Consider the following 22,970-nt stretch of genomic DNA (forward strand, 5'->3'; position numbering starts at 1 on the left):
GTTTTAATCAATGTGAGCACAGATTACCTTACTTCTAAATGGGAGTAGAAGAAAAAAAAACATCGTTATTTAGTCACCGACCCAAAAAAGAAAAGTATTTTAAGAAATTTTAGGGCTATGTTAAGCATATCCAGCTCCATATTTTCTTGCACAAGTTTCTTGCATTTTTTAATTTTTTAATTTTTTTTAAGTTCAAAATCTTTGCTTGGTTTCCACGTTCACAGCGGGGCTATTCTGCCCTCTAGTGGCGGGATGAGAAATCAGTTTTGTTCTTCACTAAAACAGATTGGAATAACCAAAATGAATTAAATAATAAATGTGCACCATTATTTCCCCTACATACGTTCTTATTTAAGTAACAATGACAAAAATACACATTTTTCTTGAATTTCCTTCTCCTGACCAGACAAATTGGATCCCTACGGTATATAAACATAATCTCAAATATACAAACTGATATGAACGGCTAAACACATGTACACTATTTACATCCACAGTCACTCTGATGCAATGGGAGCCAACATCGCTACTAAAAACATTTCTGCCGTTGGAAAAAACTCTGAAACAATCACAAAACAAAAGAGTGTGTCTTTGGCTAAGAGAAGATCCTCTTGTCGTCTTAAACACACAGCAGTCCTTGTGTGTCCTGTCTGTGTGTTGTCGTTCCCCCCGGATTGTCACTACTGGTCACAGTGGTTAACCGACCCCCTGCTACTCCACACCTCACCAGCGTCCCCGAAGATACGGCGGGCCCCCGAACCCTGGGGGCCCTCCGTTCCGGTAGGGCCCCCCTCTGTCGGGCCCCATGGGGTGACCGCGAGGGGGGAAGGGAGGCCCCCGAGGGGGGAACGGCATGTGCATGTGGTAGCGGTCCGGCGGGTACATCATCTGCGGGGGCATGTGGCCCATGTTGGGCCCTGGGAGGAAGGGGGGCATGTGGGGGTTGCCCATGCCCGGCGGGGGGCTATGCATGTGGGGGAGCATGCCCGGCCTGGGGCCCGGGGGCATGGTCATGGACTGGGGCCCCGGGGAGCCCAGCCGGCTGTCGGCCCCGGAGTCGGGGGACATGGCGTCGGACGGCTTGGTGTCGCTGGCTGAGTCGTCGGAAGGCTTCCCTCTTCCAGCGGCGGGCGGGGAGAAACCTGCAGGACAGGAATCACAGAGGGTTTAACTGAGGAGCGCATCAACACATTCAACCACTGGATTTAAAATAATCCATGAAAAGCATGGAACCAGGATTTAAAAGAATGCATTAAAGACATTAAAATAAAATTATATGTTAAAAATGTATGATAGTTTAACGGAAAGCGAAGTTGAAATTAAAAGGTTTTTAACCTTTTAATTGTGTGGCATAACAGCTGAATCCTGCTTTCCATGTTTTGTTTTGAGGACCAGCCAGCTGGTAACTAACAGCTGGCTGGTCCCAGTTATTCTTAAAAGCTCTAGAGTTCATATAGTGAAGGCATTTCAGTTATATACTTTGGCCTTAATTGATTTCTAGGTGAGCAGCAGTACTTTGAAATCAATTGACATACATGGGAAGCCAATGCAGGGATTTGAGAATTGGTGTAATGTGTTCAAATTTGTTGGTCTTTCTTAGATGTACATAAGAGAATATATACCTTATCAATCATAGATAGATCCCACCACAGAGCATGGGATAAACTGTGTGTGTGTGTGTGGGGGGGGGGGGGGGGGGAGACACACCCCTGCTTGTGTCTGGTGATGAGCATAGTGGGTCATCGTTACCTTCTTGTAGCTTAGAGGGGTCGAACCTCGAGGAGAGGTAGGGAGGGGCTCCACCAGGAGACAGCATGACGGCAGGGAACCCAGGTGGGCCCCCCATGGCTGTTGCGTGCTGCTGGGCTAGGAGTGGGACCTGGGAGACAGAGAGAGACAGAGGGTGTCATGTTCAAATATTACATTAAATTCATGTTTTCATCATTTGCCCACTCGCTTGTTGGAGGTCCATGATCAGAAGCTTCTGTTCAGTGATCAATGTGATGATGCCGCAGTATTTCCTTAAATACAGACAATATACGGTAATACATCAGTGGTTTTCAAACTGTGGGTCACAAACCATGAGTGGGCCGAAGCACAGGCACCAACACTGCATTCATGAGTGGTACACATTTTAAATGCTTATCATCCAACTTTATTTTTGACATGTCAATGACAATATTTTGCTTATTTCACTTAACAAAAACACTTTGTGGGACCTGGGCCTAAAGTACTTCAACAGGTGGGTCACAGCATAAACATGTTTGGGAAGCCCTGACAGAAATACCACACGTTCTCTTTGAATTGGAACTCATTTGTACGATAGCTGTTGTTAAAATCAGAGTGAAATTCTGTGTGCTGATGATACCAAGGACGACGTTGGGCTCTTAAGTGTAGTGCGGTGGACAGGGTCATCTGAATCCCAGCTCAAAGGTAATGCATCTGATTCCCAACGTCCGCAGTCTACCTGTAGGCATACCTGAGGGGCCCCGGCCCATTCCTGCTCTGCTGACGTCTTTGATTTCAATGTGTGGCCTTGGGCGAGCGGCTTTGATAAACGGTTCTGATTTAAACATGCTCCACCACTTCAAAGATTCATTTTTCAAGTTGTTTTTGTGACCCACACACAGAACATTGTCTGACCGACCTAGAGCACAGACACTCTGAGAGCAGCAGTAGGAAGGCTCTAGAAAAGAAGAGCATAGGCAGCAACAGGTTCTAAGGTTGACCTCCTAAGTAGAACCAGCTGGACTGAGCGAGTCCTGATTCAACCTTAACCCCCACCTCTCCCGCTCCAGTTTGTCTCACATCCCCCCGGTTGACGCCTGGAGCAACATGATTTATCCATCCTTTGCCCTGAAGGCTATGACCCTCTCCACACCGCTAGATAAACACATGGGGATGTATCGCTGTGTGTGTGTGTGTGTGTGTGTGTGTGTGTGTGTGTGTGTGTGTGTGTGTGTGTGTGTGTGTGTGTGTGTGTGTGTGTGTGTGTGTGTGTGTGTGTGTGTGTGTGTGTGTGTGTGTGTGGTCCGTTTGGTGCAATCCATTTGATCCAGTACGAATTTTCAGTTCCTGTGCTAACCTGTAAGAAGATGAATAAATTAATCTGGACAAGAGAAGTATAATCTTCTGTAGATTCCAGAATGAATATTGCAACTTTATAGTATCAATAATATTGTTATATTGTACTCCGAGGGGGAGATACAGGGAATATAAGTACGAATCAACATGCATGCATAGTTTTACATGCATCTTATGCATGTAAAACTAAATAAATGTTGTCTGTAAACACAAATCTTCTGAGAATTTATGGAGAATATAGTTTGATTAAATATTTTCCATATCCTGTGTTATCCATAACACCACACTGCTGGTCCTGGTTCAGCACATCATCCAGTAGATATACCAATGGTTCTGGTACTGGAATGGACTACTAGTCATCAGGCTGTTCATCTCCAAGCTGCAGGGTACCGGGTTTGAACCCTTATGTCCACAGCCTAACCTGTGGGTATCCTCGAGCAAGATGGCCCTTAACCCCTACCTGTTCCTAAATAACATGTAGCTGAGTTCACTGCAAGGCTCTTTGGATAAAAACGTCTGTCAAATTTGAAAATAGTACAATTGTAGGTACAGAGGCTAAATCACTGCTGTGTGTGTGAGCACATGCACAAACAAACAGACACACAAGGGTAAATAACATGCACACTATAGCTGACAGAGCCTTGGACATTTGTCAACAAGCTGGACGGCGAAGATTGTAAAGAAATTGTTCGTAGCAGTGGATCGATGCCATAAATTGACCAAGATATTTGCTGAAACTTCACCATCTCTTCCAAGTGTGGAGCACAAAATCCCAATTGAGATGTGGAGATGACTTCTCGATTCAGTTTTTGCTTTTTCGGTGCATCATCACATGTCAAATGTTCAGATATATGACCGCTCTTGATATAAAAAACTGGACATGTAAAAAGATCCTTACTGTATGCCCATATACACAGGTGCTCAGTAGAAGAGTACACACCATTCAGTTTAGATTTGATCTCCCATAGGGCGGATTATATTGGGGGGCCCCATGCCCCTGAAGATTCAACGCTGAGCAGTTGAAAAAAAAAAAAAAGAGGGTACGATTTTGTGGTCGAACCAGTTTCCACAGCCCCCCTGGGGCATCCAAATTTCATCCATCCAAATCGTGAACTGTATGCACTTTGGGTAAAACACTCTGATAAACCACATAGTACAAAACATACAAATATAAATACACATATTTAAATATATAAAAAGTCAAATATATTTGCTTCTTTCTAAAAGTCTGTTAATCAAGCAAATTGATTAAATTTGCTGATCACATTTGTCTGATTTCAAAATGAAACATTGCAGGAGAAACCTGACTGTCTATTGCTCATTCCCCTGCTGCCCATCCAATAACATGCCACAATAACACTGACATTTTCATGGTATGGTTGAACAGTAGAATACCTGGTTCTTAAAACTATCTCCACTTCATCACTGATCTTCAGACATGTTGCTTGAGATGACTACTGTTTCACTTTGTGTGTATACGTCTAAAATTATGTGTTTAATTTGACAAAGTCTTAAAGGCCGATGCATGGACAGAATGTGTCCATCATTGTGAGGGAACCAAATACAATCCCATGCAGTAAATAGGAATATTGTAATAAGTACAACATTTAGGATAGGCAATTAGTCAACTAAAATAAAATATGTTTTATGAATGTAAAACAAAGCTGTTACAAGTAGCCAATATTAGTATGGATATAAATTTGGCAGTGCATGCATAAATACACTTTTTAGATGGATGCATCATGCTTGAATTGTTTTTTAAATATAACAAACACGTATATCCGCAGAGAAACAGTATAGCAGTACATATTACAGAGTAATACCACACAATCTGTCTAATTTTGCACTAGCACTATTTCATATCAACGTGTTTATGTCTTACATTTACTTTTGACAATTAACACATTATTAATATCTACTTATTAAATAATCTAATCTCAGATCAAAATATTACTTCAAATCATCTTGTTTTACACACACATTCGAAATGCTTGACTATTATTCCATCAGGTAACTTCCAACAGAATAGATAAAACATGTGTTTATATAACCCACTGTAGGTCCGGGTATAATCATCAAGTATATCTATCTCAGGTGAGACCAGGGAGTGTTTTCCTGAAAATGCCCAGTTCAACGGTCACCAATAGCTCTTCCTTCAACAGCCCTTAATTTATCTAAGACTCTTTGGCTGAAAACACAATAAAATAAAAGATTGAATTACTTCTTACAATTGTTGTGTAGTCAGTTGAACACACATCCGTCAGATGTTTGTGGAGTGTTTTTCATGTGAGGGAGCTCTCAACAAGCAAGAAATCTGCCTTCTTAACCGTTTACGAAATATTGAGGATAGGAATTTGCTAACCCTTTCAAATAAATAGTTGAGCAATAAAAACTTTCTTTAAATTAAGTAAGGGAGCACAGGAAATCAAAACCAAATGGCAACAAGTCTCATTGTAGCCCATTTAGTATCTTTGTAAGTGTTTCGATTGTCAGTTGGATACACTGCCTATAACATCAGATTAAGTTGGGTTGGATAATTACTAGGTCATCTTTTATTTAGCGAATGCACATTTCTCAAGCCAAGCAGTGGCCTCTTGATCCAAATTGTGGAGGGAGATAAGTCCTACAGATAAGGTCTAAGATTAGATTACTAGGTAATGACCAGTACCTATCTGCTATAAACTGAGCTGTGTCTCCATCATATAGGAAGTGTCCAGTATCTCCATCAGGCAGAGACTGACCAGCAGCATCTACAAACTAGAAACTGACCTTACCCTGGCGTGTTGTTCCCTCGGGAGATGAAGCAGGACCCCTGTGGCTCCGGGACCTTCATACGCCCTAATGATGAGGGGTCCGCAGGGAACCCCCTGAGTGCTGGCCACCATCTTACACATCCACACGATATAGCAAGCAAGTTTGCCCGGATAGCATTGGAAACGTTAGGCAGGTTTCCCTTCTGTCCTACCAACCGCGTGTGAGATGGGAGCAGCGCTTTATAAATAGTGTTCAGGCACATCCGGATGTGTTTAGTTTCTCCAGAGCAAGGTGGAAAGAGAGACATCATCTTGTTTAATCCAGTCATTACCTTTCATGTCTTTGTGTACATTCCTTGTTATTGTCCAGGAGGAGGGGCATATTCCATGAATACTCACCTGCGGTTAGAGGGTCAACAGAAAGACACTTGCTCTCCATCACTATAGCAGTTGTTTAGGAGATTCTTACAGTGACATTTGAAAATATATAAGGGCATTCAAGTGCGAGTAGGGTTTTCATCTCTTGCTCAGTGCCCTGGTATTGCCCAGATATTCCTCAGATTTAAGGATCAAACCCAGAACCCTTGTGAGTATGGAGTCGCCACGAGAATATCAAAGCAAAGCAAAGCAAAGAAAACACGATATTTCTGTTTGTTGTACCAACATCTGAAGAAAACTGAAAATGACAGGAAAAAGGTTGCTTTCTAGCAAGTACTGATAACTTAAGGCTGGTCCTGCATTCCTTCAGAGTGTGGATTCTAAATTCCTATTGAGGCTCAACAGGAAGGGTTTCCTATTGGTTCAGTGACCTAGGACCTGGAATTCCATCCAATGAAGGAATTCTTGTATTACTGCAACATTGAACAAGGTCATTTATTGAACAGCTATCGAAATCTGCACACACACACACACACACACACACACACACACACACACACACACACACACACACACACAATGAAGCAGCCTATCATTCACTAGAATGATAAAACAGTAATAGTCTCAACTCAAAGTTCAGCTTACACCTTGTTTCAAGAAATACTACCCAAGATTACAATGTTTCTGAACCTTTAAAGTTTAGAAGTCATAAAATAATGTTAAGAATGTTTGTTTCGTTGTTAGGGTTATAAGAAAAAAGTAGCTAATGCTACAGAGAAATATTTAAAGAGTGACTACATGAGAAAATATTTGTGAGTTTGCTGCCACCTAAAGGTAAAAAAGAGGAAACCAATGGAAATGGCTTCATTATTAAATAAAAAAAGATTTGTATCAAGCATTACTTTGTCATATAATACTTTAGGCATAAATAAAAAAAGTTTAAATAAAAAGTATATTTGAACATCTTTGGAGTGTATTCCTAGCATTATGGTCAGCAAGTCATCTCGTTGTTCTTGGCTCCTACAGACAAACTTTGGACCAAACGGGACGAGTCCAGGGGAGTCGCAGCATCTCAGTTATCAGAGGCGTGCATTACAGTTAAGAACCCCATGCATCTGCTTGGAGCAATAAACAAAGTGTGGTGGCCCCTGCTGGCTGATAGATTTAACTTGGAACATGACTACAAATACTGTGTGGTAAGATATGCTATATACATACCTTAGGTAATAGAAAGTAACCAAAATGTAATAGAAAGTTATATTTATACGTCATGCAAATCATGTTCCATTCCCACGTCCACATTCCTTTTTGTTTAATAAATTGTAATTGCTTTCTGAGAGTATTGTCACTCACCGTCGGAAGCAAAGGTAAACAATGAATTCCCATGTACACAGATCAGGATCCATTGGGGTTCAGTTTGACTCCTCCCAGTGACCACCTGCCCGCCTTACATAGTGACGTGCCTCATTCAGGTAGGCAGGAAGACAGGCAGTTTGCAGGCAGACCAGGCCATCTCACCCACGTTGAAGTGCTGATCCACACCCCAAGTTATACCTTCTAAAATATTAAACATAAAATGTCTTCGTGACAGATTGCAGAAGCACACAAACTAATTTAAGTCTAATCGGATGACGGAAAATAAATGAAGGAAAAGATGGTAGGAGGCGATTATTGATTGTATGCAACACTGTATTCCTGAATACTTTATATACTGTTAAAACAATTGGTCAGGTCATCCTTGACCTGGTCAAACTCAAATCCCTGATTAAGGACAGAGTACTTTCGATTCAGATTCTGGTTAGGAGCTACTCAACTTCAGACACTGTCTACAAAATCGAACTGTTTAAATGTAAAACTTATGTTTTTAAGCCATTAAGGAAAAAAGAGTAGTGAGGAATGCAGTCAATGCATTTTCAGTGTAAAGAGACCAAAGTTCAGTGTTGCTTTGGTTAACAGGGTCTGCTCAATACATAATTAATCAATGCATTTATTGATTAATTATGGATAAAGAATAATAAATAGCCCATCTCAGCTACTTAGGTCATGTCTGTTACTTCATATTTTAATGTTAAAATAAGGGATGGCAGCATCGGTGCATGGTCTCTACCACACGCTGCCTTAGGAAAGCACGGAAATCATGAAGGATTTCTGCCACCCAGACTATGGACTGTTCACACCGCTTCCGTCTGGTAGACCTTACCCTAGTATTCAAGCCAGAGTACAGACTTTTAATAAGGCTCCTCAACCAGCACTTGAATTGATCATTTTTGCTTACACGACAAATTCTACACACGCTCCACTTATGAACCTATTCATCAACAAACATCCACTTTAAATGTTATAATAGTGAACATTTTTATTTATTCATTCATTCTCTCCCTTTGGCAATAACCACCATGATACATAAGCCATATTCCCAATGTTTACATTCTGTGGAACTGTGGCTTGTGTTTTATTCATAAAATGTATATTTTTGCTAGACTTGCGATATCTTTGCCATTTTGGCCCTTATTTGTGATTCTTCACAATTTGATATCTTCTTGCTAATGCCTTCTACGTATTAGTTTCTTGCAATGTCAAATGGAATTTCACTGCTCAAAATGACCCTGTGAAAAACACTGACTTTGTTGACTCTTTTAATTCAGATTTCAAGAGCAGAAGATACTTACGAGTATCTTGGTGTACAATATCTAGTTTTACTGAAACACACCAAGCAAGGCGTTAATGCAGTCACTCAAAGGAGGGAAAGAAAAGATAGAAAGGAAAATCTAACAAATATGCCCTTCATTTATTGTCCACACAATGAAGGTTCTCTTCTGTAAAGGCTTCTCTTATTCAACTGTCAACATTTCCAAAGTGCCTTTGTAATTGTGTACATTTTATGCCAAGAATAAAAGACAAGTCATTAAAAGCGTTACGGAAATGTACACTGAAATCAATTCAAGGAATCAGAGAAATTGTCTGTTTTGTTGTCAATGTGATTAGCGATCGCCGAGTGGGCCGCACACATGAAGGCTTATAACAGTATCAGTGGGTAGATAGTATTTCCACCAAATGTCCATCTTTATATTATTTTAAAGTGTATTTGCTGACACAATTGATGGACGTTTCAGGAGTTTATGGACAGGAGGGAAAGACAAGAAAGTAGGTTGAAAGAGGGAATGATATTGTGCCTTCATATATGGATGAAGCACAGGAACGCAAGTCAGAATTAAATCTGGGTCGCTATGAGGTGTATAGCCTATATGGTTAGAACTTTACTGGGTTGAACCACCTCAAATATTTTTACTCTGAGAAACAAATATCAGTTTTGGAAAAAAAAACACATCTGTGATAAAGGCAATGTGGCTGCACCAATGACATTGATTGATTCTGACTTTGTTTTTTTTCCAGTATTATCGAAAACAGGGCCAACTGAGTCTATGAACCATGCCAAAACACATCTTCATTGTTCAGCTTCAGTCGATGGAGAACAACCAGAAGAAGTCTTTATAGCCGAGGAACGAAACACTGTGGCATAAATACAGGCCAAAGTGAAACATGTCAAATAAAGACAAACTGGTTCCTCAATTTGGGTGGTTTTCATTCAGACAACCAGCAGATAGTATCATCATGTAAAATCCCAGAATTTGCATCCCTTGTCCAAAGAATTCTACATGCACGCAGAAGCATAGCTAGCAGGCTTACCTGGTCTCCACCTCACTGACTCCTCCTCCAAATGCGAGTCCCTCCAGCTCATTGGTCAAGACACTCACAAGTCAAGGTTAGCAATCACCCTCCTTTCCATCCAACAGTGCACAAGTTCATGGTGTGTTATCAAGTGTGCCTTTTGCACTCGAAATTCTACTAGTTTCTGGGAGAATCGATTATTTTTTTGTTGGTCAGTGGATCAGCCTTAATGATACGCTGTTCAGTCCCAACCCAATGGCAAATTCTGTTGGGTTATGGTTTTTCATGCCCATCGAAAGTGGTCTACAGTCTGTCAACGCAGTTATGCCGTTTCTTAGAGCTTAGCAGTTACTCTGTAGTAGATGTCTTGTAGATCAGGGTGTCATTTTTTGTCTCATTTTTATAGAATGACACAACTCGAGTCATGTAGTACAGCATTTAGGTTTCATCTTCTCTTTAATCTAAAAAGGTATTTAACTGATCTAATTTGTTTGCGTATGTTTCTAGACTTAAATTTGATTTTGAAAGAACACTACTTTCTGAGCAGTTGGGATCCTAACTGCTCTGTTTTATTGTGTATCTGATGAATTTTAGAGAAGGCTTGTGTCGCAACTCCAGTGTGTTCCACAATACATTATTTCAGAGAGATGACACGTAAATAAAAAATAAAATCATGAATGAAGAAACAAGAAAAACAAATAACTGAATGTGGTTTGCATTGGTAAGGCCGGTGACAGAAAACACAAGGATTTCATAAAAGATAGAAGTCTACATTCAACGTGTCTACGCTTATTCTGTTGGACGTTCACCTTGCAATCATAACAATGTGCCATTCATTGTCAGGTATTCAGCCATTAGACTGGGTTTTTGCTATTCTATCTAGTTTCTTATTGGTTTATAAATTTAGACATTTGGAATGTAAGCAATCATTCATTTTAAAAAAGAACTCCACAAGACAAATTCAATCTTGCTTGTTCAGGTCGTTACAGTTTGCAAAGAAAAGTAAGAAATGTCGATAAAGGAAAATACCATGTCCCCTTTTAAGAGTCAGTCACCATCCAAGGTGGAAGAAGTCTGTGCACAAAAATATTCTACAGACCCTGTGCACTACAACACCCCAGCCACTCTGACCCGAATGCTACTGAGAAACACACAGGATTCATCTCCACAGCAAGTACCATCAGGAATGAGTTCTTTAATCACCACTTTATTAGAACAGTTAGGAGTGCACAGTGCAACGTTAACCATGGCATCCTGTGTGTGTGTTTGTGTGTATGTGTCTGTCTGTGTGTAAGTATAGTGGAGAGAAAGCAATCATCAACAGAAGTTAAGGAGCTATTTAGCAGAGGAGAACAAAAACATTGTGCCACAGTGGATTAAAGCACAACATTTAGTACATATAGTGATTATGTATCCACCAATCACAATATTCACAACACATGGTGACTAAGTATCCACCAATCACAACCTTCAGTACAGATGGTGATTATGTATCCACCAATCAGATTGTAGCACACATAAAGATGAGGCGATAGAGATAGCGCATCACAGTCATGGGATATATTCAGGTATTTTCCTATCATTAACAAAAACAATGACTAATTTAAAAAAAACTAATACTGCGAGTTGCAGAGGGGTATTTAGCATTCCTAAATGCACTCCTCAAACTGGCAGATGCACTCCGAAACAAAAAGCAAAATAATCTGCTTTTGTTAATACAAATAAATTATTTAAATGATTTTACCTACCACTGTTTTCATCCATTTCTCACTCTGAACTAAACTTCCCAAGACACTGTCAAATCCTAGTTTGTTGTATTTTCAATACTTGTCAAGTCCTGAAAAGACTAACAATCTAATTTAAAGCCGTCAATGAAAATGGGTTGAGAACCGAAATTCTCAATAGTAGTGTTATTTTGCCCACTGTGTCACAATGTAGAACATTTTTGAGTAGAAGCTCGGCTGATGGATGCGTGTCCCAGACATTCCACCATCAACCAGTCTTTCTCTTAATGCACATTTCCTCTTGATTAGGTCTAAAAATTGTTTTAACTAAAAATATATCTTACAAACATGACAGTTGGATTAAAAGAAGAAAATATACTACCTAGAAACTTTAACAGGTGTGCAGTGTCTGAACATGGATATAAATATGCTAGTGTACTTAATGGTTTCAGATCCCATAGTGTACATTGTGAGATGGATGAGTCCCAGCCGTGAGTAAGGAGGAGACAAAGCAGTGTTAGTATTACCTGGAGTGGAGCACCGCCGGTCCCCGCTACCTGCTCAGCCTCTGGCCCTCCGTTCAGCCCTGCTGGCTTCAGGTCCTGGACCACATCCCCCCAGTCTGCAGGACACAACAAACAGCAGGGGTCAACAATAAAATAATAAAAACAACAGCCTCTATGTCAATGCATCACATCCTTCCTTTGGCCTAGTGACTTTATTTTTAGGTCTTATATTTTGGGCTCTAAACTTCTTCCTTCTTTGTGCATCTACTTCCTCACACATGGTTTTAAACCAGCCAACATTGCCCTGTATCATCAATTTCCCAGCAAACATGCGAGTATTACAGCCCATTGGTAGTGGTAGCTTGTGCCTAGGAATGCAATGTGTTTGTCTTTACGGGACCTTTATGATAACTTCTAAAACTTTTTAATTATTTAGCTTTAATTAAAAATTTAGCTTGACATTTCCATAGTGGGGGCCCCACGGTCTGGAAACAGTTTGATTGATTTTGATTTAATACATTTCTCATGTATTTTTTATTTTTATTTCAATTTATTATGAAGCATAAAATATATTTTATATGTCACATATAATCGATTGACAATAAAGATTGGCCAGGCCAACAAGAATTAAAAAGCCATAATGCTAGAGAGGATAAGAATGAAGCAGAGCTCAGCTGCGTTTACCTGGGTTGATGGAGTCCATGTCCAGCATGCCCCCCTCTCTGAAGCTCTCCAGCTCGTCCACCTTCACCTTGTTCCAGGGGATGTAGGTCACCCCCCGCTCCACGTCCCAGAACTTCTTATGGGTCGACTTGATCCCTTTATTCAGCGCCCAGGCGATCTTTAAGACAGGAGGAGCATCGTGGTTGGATTAGCGTGGCTGGCAGGAACTCAGTGTAAAGCTGTTGTCATTTTTACCAAGTCCTAATAGCAAGCTAGGCTAGCTCATTATATTATGCCAGCTCCTTATATCAGGCTAGGCTAGGTGCTGAAGAAGGTTAGTAAAGTTACCAATAGCAGGATAGGCTTAGTCCTGAATAAGGCTAGAATACTTATAGCAGGCTAGATCCTTATAGAAGGCTAAACTAGGTCGTTATATTAGGCTAGCTCCTAATATTAGGCTAGGCTAGTTCCTTATAGCAGGCTAGGCTGGGCCCTGAAGAAGTCTAGTAAAGTTACCGCAAGCAGGCTAGATCCTTCTAGGAGGCTAAACTAGGTCCTTATAGAAGACTAAGCTAGCTCCATCCACCTCAAGTACATACAGCAGGTTAGGTTAACGAACCTTAATGGGCTTCTGGTTGACCTTGAAAAGGCCGCTGCTAAGCTTGTGCAGGGCGGTGTTGGCGTCCTGACGGTGGACCATCACGATGTAGGCACAGCCTCTGGGTGGTATCATCTGTTAAGAGAGGAACCACAGCATGGAGATTACTTTGTAAAATAGCCTACATAATCTACTTGGGCATTCACGAAAGCTGCATTTCAGGAGCCTAACTTCCCCAGACCAATTCCCCAATACTTGGAAGCGGTCAGTTCATTTTTGATTACCAAAGGTGAGTTATCAACAGGCGGTGACCCAAATTGCCTCTGGAAGCAATGATTGAGAAGTCTGCCACGATGCATAGTTCAGACTGTGGATTTGATAGTTTACTTTTCTGTGAAACCCCTACAGTCTACTAGCTACAGCACTGAAATTGGGATGCATTAGCTAAACTTTTAGCATCACAATGAATAATACAAAAGAGGTACAAACTGTGAGCAAATAAATATACATACACAATATGAGGAGTAGTAATTGTAGTGAAAGTAAATGTCAAATATACTTTTCAGGAGGAACATTTTACCTAAGTAGGGGTTAAATAGCATCAAATTGGGTTCTAGACACTTGGAAAAACAACTCTTATTCTGACATTCTAACAATTCAAACATTTGAGGGCACATTTAATTCCAGTTTTAGTGTGGTATCAAACATATTGCTTCAAATATTTATGTTGTATATCATTGACACCAAACAATGTGGTCCAGACTTACGTTGACAGAGTCGATCTGGCCAAACTCCTCCAGCAGGGACATGACATCAGACTGCTGCGTCCGTTTGTCCAGCTGACCCACCCACAGTGTTGTGCTGCAAACTAGAGGCACAAGAATAACAACAACCAATTAGAGGACAGGGTAAAAGTTTGTCAAAGGACAAATGCATGTCATTTACATAACTTCTATCCAACTGCTTTTATTTGTAAAATGTAGTTTTGTTTTAATTAAGAGTTTAGAGTATATAGCAGTCTGAAAAGAGTTCCCAATCTAAATTAATGAATATGTGGCACCAGGTACCACAGACTCGGACTCTTCTTTAAAAGAGAGTTTCTTCAACCATGTGTTGATCGTACCGCTGAGGGTCTGTCCCTTGATGTTGGGCAGGCCTTTCTGTCTGCGCTCTCTGTCTCGCTCCCTCTCCGTTCGGTCCTCAGAGCAAGACCGAGACTTCCAGCGTTTCTCTCTGGACTGCGAGCCTGACCGCCGGTGACGAGACCTCCTGGTCCGGGATGTAGACCTGGACCTCCTCCTCCTGGGAGACCTGGGTTAGAATAACTCACCAGTCAACAACTGTACAAGGGTCTCAACAACAACTGACCCGTCAACATCTGTATACCAATATACAAAACATGTACGAGGTCTCAACAACTGACCCATCATATCTGTACAAGGTCAAAATTACAACATCTGTACAGGTCAACAACTCATCTGTCAACATCTGTATCAACATACATCATAGATACAGGGCCAAAATAACTGACACATCAACAGCTGTACAGGGCCAAAACAACTGACCTGTCAACAGACGTACAGAGCAAAGCATTACCAGCTAAATACTGTAGGTCTGGATTGTCCCCCCATTTTAAAAATGATTTGACACATTGAAATATAACAGATTAAACCACTTTCACTGATTTCCTGTGAAATTAATTAACTTTAAGAAGAAAAAAAAAATGACTACAACTAATGGGATTTTAGTACTATTTGGAGTCATTTGGCAGAATTCAGTAACTACAGAGTAGTAACTTGATCTCACTATCATAGTATATCTGATCATACATAATATTTGCTTACACAGCTGCCAATTAAAAAGGCTGATTTAAATAAGATTTGAGAGTTGTAAAGAGCAGAATAGAAAAATATTTAGAAAACAAAACAACGGCAAATATCGCCCACCTCTCTGCTCCCTCCCTCAACATGTGTTGCATTTCATGCACCTATGATTGACAGATATGATGATTCCCTTAACCAATCACACTCTTCTGACCTGATTGGTCAGAAGACTGTGGTCTAAACAAAATTGTCTCATACAAAGGCTAGCGCAGAGTAAGCCAGAGCAGATATTCTCACAGAGCATCTAGCTAGCAAACAGCCGACAGATGGCTATGGCATTTCTAATAGTATACATCAAATTATAGCTCTTAAATTGTAACCTACCGCACCCTTTACGACCACCACACCCTTTACTGATAGCAAAACACGCGATGCATTGTCTAGTCCATCTGAAGAACCCAGTCTTGTGATAACACATAGCTAATATTCTGTTGCTAATCAAACTCACACATAGCACTATATAGGGCTGCAAGGCCCCAGTCAAGCAGATTCCACTTAGTCCTTGTATATGTCCACACAAGTACACCTCGTTCCTTTCTCTCCATTTCCATAAACGAAAACATAAAGAATAAGTTCTCTGCCACTCTGAGCTTCTGAATCTTTAGCGGAATGAAAAGAAATTCACATCTTAAATAGTACTAATTATATGTGTAACCCATGCAATGATTCAAATCTTTTTGAAATATACACTATGGAGGACCAGTTTCAGCAAAAGCTTAATTTAATGGATTTTCTTAAGAGTCCGTGTTTTGAGGGTCTGCATCGGTCTGGCGTTTAACCAAACCGTTGTTCATGATCCTATCTCCAATACATTTGTAGCCGTGTAATACACCATGACAATGTTTGCCAACCACTTTAATCCTAATCGTGAAGAATAAGCATGGGTAGAAAATTGATCTTCCAACTCTGCCAAGCGCAATTTCTCTGCAGATCTCCTCGCACAACCACTGTTTAATCAAAACATGCAGCCATTTTGTTATCTGGAGCAAGAGTCGGCGTGGTCACAGAGTCTCCGTATAGGGCCATGCGCACTATCACGGATGACATTTATGTCACATGGACCAAAGCAGACACGGAAAATATGAATCCGGCGTTATTGGAGGCCACTCCACCCAACACTAGCAACATATGCCCGATAAAAAGACACAGGAAGTGTTCTAGCCCTGCTGAACAGTTTTAGAGAACACAGGGATACAGCATACTACCCACTGTTCATTAACACAAAGACACAAAGCAAGGCTTACTTCCACCCGAGTATGCAAATCAGGGCCACCGAAATCCCAAATGAGGGGAAAATGAGCTACGTAGCCATGACGTCTTTCATGAAAGAAAGGGTTAATCCTGCAGACGAGTTAGGAGAAGACCTGATTGGGTCAAGTCACAAGTGTTGTGGTGTTCACCAATGGTTTAGCCACAGAGAGCAACCACCCAACAAACAAAAACAGGACAATACAAATGCAACAGCATGAACAAGTATAACTAGATTATGAAAGCGGGACAAAACATTACAAGAATGTGATTGGATAATTCATAATTGGATTGGCGCAATAATAATAATACCTGCTGCCTACATTCAAAGAGCATCAGAACCCAACAGTGTTGTGACTGGTTGGAATGAACTGCCTCTCCCTTGTTCAGCCTCAGTAAAGCAATCACAAAAAAAGTCTGCTTAAGTTGAAGTTAAGGGGAAAATAACTGCTTTATACAAAATTAGATTCCAAGATAAAGATCAGACCGATGATGATAGTTCGGTTCATCAGAATACATTTCATCCTTCCAATCATTGATTTCATATAAATTCTCTGTCGCTTCTTTTTACAAGCTGCTGTAAACCGTGTACACACAATCATATACACAACATATGGTCTAACCATCAGACACAAAGGAGTAGCCCAACAGCTACCTGTAAAAGTGCAAGGAAGAGATCTATAGAGGCAAGAGAGCAGCAAACACTATTACTATAGCAGTACTGAATAAATTGACAAAAGAGCAGAACAAGACAGAGAACTAGATTTCGAAGAAGTACTTCTAAAACGTTGCTTCCTAGTTTTACTTGAGGTATATTTGGACATTGATTCAGCCATCCATAATTCAAACTCACACGCCCCTAAACAGACCAACCATTATCAAGACAGAAAAATTGTCTTCAACCCTTGATTCTGTCAAGGTTCTGTTAAGAGTGTGGCTCGTGCCCCCACGAGCCACACTCGTGGGGGCATCCCTAGGTTGCCTTGCTGAATTGGATAGTAGCAACTTTCAGGTCTATTTGGCACTGTAGGTCAACGCGTTGGAAATATGATGCATTAGAGAAACACACAGGAATATAAAATATTCACCATGGCATACCAGTTTGCCGTCAAAAATAATAATATTCATTATTTATTAGCGTTTACACCAGAATGTGCTGAGGGGGCTAGGAACTTCCTTCGCGCTGTATACATGCTTACACATAATAGTATCATCTAGGCCAGACCAAATGGATTTCCGCGCACACATCCCATAATATTCCCTTCCTACCTGGAGCCAGATCGTGACCTCCTCCCGAAGCCCTTCTGTCTGCCTTCTCTCCGGGACGAGGGGTCCTCTCTGGAGCCCCCCTGTGGAGGACATGAGGAGAAACAATCAGTCAACACGAACATACTACATCCACCGGTATTGTGGAAGATAACATTCAGAATCTCTTTCAAATCGTATTTTAAGTATAATCTCTATCAAAAAAATATTTGAATATGGTTGCTGATTGCGTCCTTGCATCTCCATTAATTATTTGACATGTGGGGATCAGAACATATGTATAGACCTATATTCCACTGCCTGCACTCATCCGACTAACAAGGTACTGGTTGAGATGTTTACCCGTGTGTGTGAATTGTTCATGGGAGGATAACCGTCTTGCATCATGCCGCTGTGATCCAGTCCCCCGTGCTGAAAGAAAATTGACCGTCATCAGCAGAACATCAACGACTACACAAACATCCACAGCACAACTACTACACAACCATCACCAGAACATCAACTACAACACATCCAGCATAAGCTAAAGCCTTTGTTAAAGTATCAGTTCATTTAGAATACAATTAAGCAGTATTCCCACTAACCCTTGAATGCCATTGGTCAAACCTACAGGACATTTTTCCTCCTACACATTCCCTTGCACAGAACACAATAGTCAAGGATGTTATCCGTATCCTACATGAGATAAGCCTTCACTCTGCGCTAGATTAAATACCTCGTGATCATTCATTCCTCCCATCCTCTGTGGATGAAAGCTGGACTCCATGTTGGTCGCCTGACCAGGAAACTGGTTGAATGAGTTCCCAGGAGGCCTTCTGTGAAGGATACATACATTACATTTGTAGTACGTTCATCAAGGCAGATACCCAACATGCAGGACTACACCAGCCCCTAGTCTCCCCCAGGCATGAACATCACTTACAGAGAATGACTCTCCTTATTCCTCCCGTCCTCTGGTTCATCGTCGTAATCAAACCTATCGAGAAGTTTCTGAGAAAACAGAAAATCAGATGATCAACTAATTGAATGAAAGACCTTTAGATTACCTTAACATTGTATATTATCAGCCAAGCAACCGATAAGTTAGTAGTATGGTTCCTTTTTAGAGCAATGCAGACATGGTCTACAATTCATCTAATGCACTGCATTATACAAGTAGCTTACGCCATTGCTCGTCCCCAGATGTGGTTCAGTATCCACACATGAAATACAACATTTTCCTTATGAAAATAAAGGATCAATATATATAAAATCAATATATTTTTAAAAAGGTCCAATGACATACCACCAGGTGCGAGTATGATTAGCCTTACAAGTCGCTTTGAAAATATGGCTCTTATGACATTACAAGTGGGCGTGTCCACCTGCTGTGTCCTCCTGTGCTGGATAGATCAGTCTACCAGCCTACCCATTGGACTGTAGCAAACGTTCCTCATCTATCCGTCACACATCTAGGTAGACACACCCACTTGTGATTTCAGAGCCAGATTTTCAAAACGGCTTAAAAGGCTAATCACACTCACACCTGGTGGCATGTCATGGGACCTTTAGGTTGAACAGCAAGGCTGGAGAACAATTTAATTTCATATATGCTAACTCAAGTGTCAATCAAAGCGTCAGAGACGGGTACCTTGGCTAAGCTGCTCTTCTGTTCGTTGAAGGCACCGTAGGGGTTAGGCTGCGATGCGGGCACATGGTGCTGGGCTGAGGGCGAGTGCAGCTGTTCTGCGACCATGGTGTTGGACATCATGGCCGCCTGCGTGTTCTCCCCCTGCTGGAGGTTCTGGAGCATCTTCTGAAGCTGGCAAACACATTTGATTTAGTGATCAGCAAAAGACAGAGGATAGAACTAGTGAGGGAGATCACCAGACTATGTGCATGGGTGGAGCCAAACTATACAAGGAAAGATGGATAAGGGACACTCCAAGCTAGGGCTGGGCGATTAATCAAATTTCGATCTCGATTTCGATTTTAGCGTCTAACGATCACAAAACTAATATAATCGATTATTCAAATTATTATTATAAGTTTTTTTTTATGTTTTATAGAGAGTGCAGAACAGCTGGATACATATCTGTACATTCTATTAGATTTGAACATTTTCTTTTTGACCATTTTGTGTATTTTTGTAAGGCGAAATTTCAAAGTTCTCAGTGACAAAGTGTGAGACATTCTGAATAAATACATCATGTATTTAGAGGTTACTCAAAAATAATCGTTTGAATAATCGTGATTTCAATATTGACCAAAATAATCGTGGTTATGATTTTTTCCATAATCAAGCAGCCCTACTCCAAGCTGAAAGGTTCTGGACTCGAAAGGAATCATTTAAAGGAATAAGTCTACTGTCCATCTGCCGGCCTGGCTACATCAAAGTGGTGAAGAACATGGCTTACCTCCTGTCCCCCAGAGGTCTGGAAGAGATGGGCCACAGCGGCCAGGGCATGGGAGTTGGGCAGCTGGGAGACAGCAGCTACGGCTGGGGAGCTGGAGACCGGAGGCTGTGGGTCTGGCTGGAAGGCGGTTGGACCTGCTGGATCACGAAACGTTTTAGACTGGCCGTGTTCTTGCATCCACACTTTAAATATGTGTGCAATGTGTGGAGAATAGAAGAAAGGGGGCTTAGCAATTATTGAAAAGTTGTTAAATAAGTTAAATAATATGTATGAATTCAGGAGGCAGAATACCAAAAAGGTACTAGTGTTGATAGCAATGTCCAGACGGCTGGAAGGGACCATTGGATCAGTGTTTGGTAACCAAAGGAAAGCCACATAAACCTATAGAGCAAATGGCGTGCCTAGAAGGACAGTTCTTACTTACCGCCCATTGAATGAGCTGGTGCTAGAGAGCCATGGGCCATGTCCAACAGGGGCTGGATGATGTCCATGTCAAACACTCCATTCTTCTGCCACAGGTTCAGCACACGCAGTATCTTACACTAAAAGAGGATATGAAACCACGTGACTTAAGAGTCGGCCGGCACCAAACCACATTATTGACGAGAACATTATGAGCAGTTTTCTCTTTGGCGAGAACATTGTTCCTAATGCTCTGATCAAAAATTCATTTTATTAATCAAACTATTTGTTAAATTGAGTGATTAGGACCAGATAAAATATACACATGAACTAGAACCATCAAATAAGACAATTATTATCACTACTAGCTAAAACAGTACAAAACGACTTTACCTCTGCCGGCGACAGAAATCTATATTAACTAGAATGGGCTGTGCTGCATGGGTTTGGAGCAACTCCTTTAACAAATAACTCATACATAGACAGCTTTCGTACCTTATCATCTTCAGGGCAGAGGTAGAGATTATGGAAGGTATCTGTGAAGTTCTTCAGGAATCTTGGTGCAAACACATCCTTCTCCACACCAAACTGATGGCGTGACTGTCGGACAATGGAGTCCACCACGTACAAACCGGGGACTTTCAGATCTGGCTTGCACTGAGACCGAAAAGCACAAATTAACCATTGGCATAGAGCCATACAAACTCCACAAGATCCAAGTTAATAATAAATTGAGATGAACGAGGCCCGATCCCAAAGAATACATACCTTTTTGATGAACTTCTCAACTATCTGGACAACGTGTTTGTAAAGCTACGAAAAGAAATGGAAATAAATAACACCTTATAAGTTGGCAATAACAACAGGTTAGGTGGCCAACAATAACTAAACAATGGATCTAAGTGAATTAATTTATAAAAAAATTAATTTAGAAAAAGAAAATAACACAATGACATCACACGATGTTCAATAGAAAAGCTACCGAATAACTACATCTCTAGTAAACCAGCCCTGCCAGCTAGGAGGTGGACCAGGTTTGTTGCATTACCTTAATTGCTTTGATTGCTGACTTTGTGACTGACATCATCTTGGCGCGGGATATCGGAGGCTTCATCTCAATCATGGAGAATAACTAAGAGATCATGGAAAGTAGGTGAATGTCTTGGGAATGCTTTGGGTAAGAGAGCTGAGCAAGTTAAAACGCTGTAATTGTGCTATTTGCCAACGTCTCTGCCTCATTAATGTGAATAATAGACTACAACACATGACAATGTAGATCCCATGTTGGGCTCAGAGCTGTAATGTTTGTGCCCGATGGTGGCTGTTGAAGCCAATCTGTCCTAGGCAATTTGAATAATGCAAATTTCATAAAAAATATAGCCATCAAGTCTAATCTAGGATCACATTTTACCACACAGCAATAGTTTAAATGGACTATTTTACAAACACATGTTAATATCAAAACTAAAGGGTAAAGATCATCCACTGACTAATGCAAGTTCATGGAATCCAACTTTTTGTTGGATAATAACAGACAGCCCATTCCAATTAAGGAATATGCACTAGTTCAATATGGCAAATGCTTTCTGTATTGTTGACAGAAATAGTGTGTATACTAGTAGTAGACTTGTATCACTAGCGAAACTGACACACATACAAACCAACTCTTCAGAGGCTTACCATACTGTAAATACGACCTTCCCAGCCATAACATTTCACAGTTCAGTGTTTAACGTTAGGATCTAAAAGGGACAAGGCCTTGGCATTTTGGGGGGAATAACTATTTCAGAGGCACATTCACTACCATGAGACTAGACCCATGCACTGCTTTAGGATATCTTAAACAATGTCTAATGATATGTATTTGCACTATCAAAGGATAAATATATATATATATATCATGTTATGACAAACAACGCATATCGGCGAACCTAAGTCGTGCGTTAGCATTTTAGCGCGGCTAGGCCAAATACCACCAGCCTAGCGCTTCACCCGAAAATCCATCTCTATTCTAATGCAAATTAAAAAAGGTCTTAATCTAAAATGATAAACAACTGCGATTCATAATCTGACATCCATACCGTATATCGATCCCAAACACCACCATTTTTGATAAGTATATTAGCTTGATAGAGCTAACCAGAGACACCATTATCCGTTTTATATAATACAAACTTAAAGTTTACCTCCATGTTGAAAGCGTTCACCGCATCCATCGCTGTTCTTGTTTTTTTATATATAAAAACCCGTGAGTGGAACGATGTGATAGATTAATTGTTTGCTATCCTCCCGCTGTGATCATAATAATGTAAACCAGCTAGGCTAGCGTAGCTACATGCTAACATGTCATCAGATCGGATGAGGTTGCGTCAGTTTGCGTCAACGGGCAGAAGAACACGA

The 22,970-nt window shown here is 40.8% G+C and overlaps 1 protein-coding gene across 2 annotated transcripts; it reads right to left on the bottom strand.

Annotated features, from left to right (window-relative positions):
• LOC307072580 (SR-related and CTD-associated factor 4-like) lies at positions 1–22,920 on the bottom strand. Of its 2 annotated transcripts, none has more exons than XM_079731930.1 (18): positions 22,757–22,920; positions 21,619–21,702; positions 21,339–21,383; positions 21,066–21,227; positions 20,593–20,710; positions 20,169–20,302; positions 19,403–19,573; positions 18,695–18,762; positions 18,488–18,587; positions 18,115–18,183; positions 17,776–17,855; positions 14,499–14,686; positions 14,143–14,243; positions 13,397–13,510; positions 12,799–12,955; positions 12,136–12,230; positions 1,750–1,879; positions 1–1,142 (listed from the first exon to the last, which is right to left on the bottom strand). In XM_079731930.1, the coding sequence occupies exons 1-18, from the start codon at positions 22,784–22,786 to the stop codon at positions 724–726; spliced, it is 2,265 nt and encodes a 754-aa protein (XP_079588056.1). In that variant the 5' UTR covers positions 22,787–22,920; the 3' UTR covers positions 1–723. The 2 variants fall into 2 exon arrangements, with proteins under 2 accessions (XP_079588056.1, XP_079588055.1); XM_079731929.1 differs by having other exon boundaries at positions 20,169–20,305.
• Between the last annotated feature and the right edge of the window lie 50 nt (positions 22,921–22,970).

Source organism: Pollachius pollachius, assembly GCF_949987615.1.
Source record: "Pollachius pollachius genome assembly, chromosome: 3".
Lineage (NCBI taxonomy): Eukaryota > Metazoa > Chordata > Actinopteri > Gadiformes > Gadidae > Pollachius > Pollachius pollachius.

Coding starts and splice junctions, on each gene's coding strand:
- LOC307072580 (XM_079731929.1), bottom strand. CDS start 22,786: ATGGATGCGGTGAACGCTTTCAACATGGAG. Junction 18,763..19,402: donor AGAAGAGCAGCTTAGCCAAG/GTACCCGTCTCT, acceptor CTGTTTTCTCAG/AAACTTCTCGATAGGTTTGA. Junction 18,588..18,694: donor AATAAGGAGAGTCATTCTCT/GTAAGTGATGTT, acceptor TATCCTTCACAG/AAGGCCTCCTGGGAACTCAT.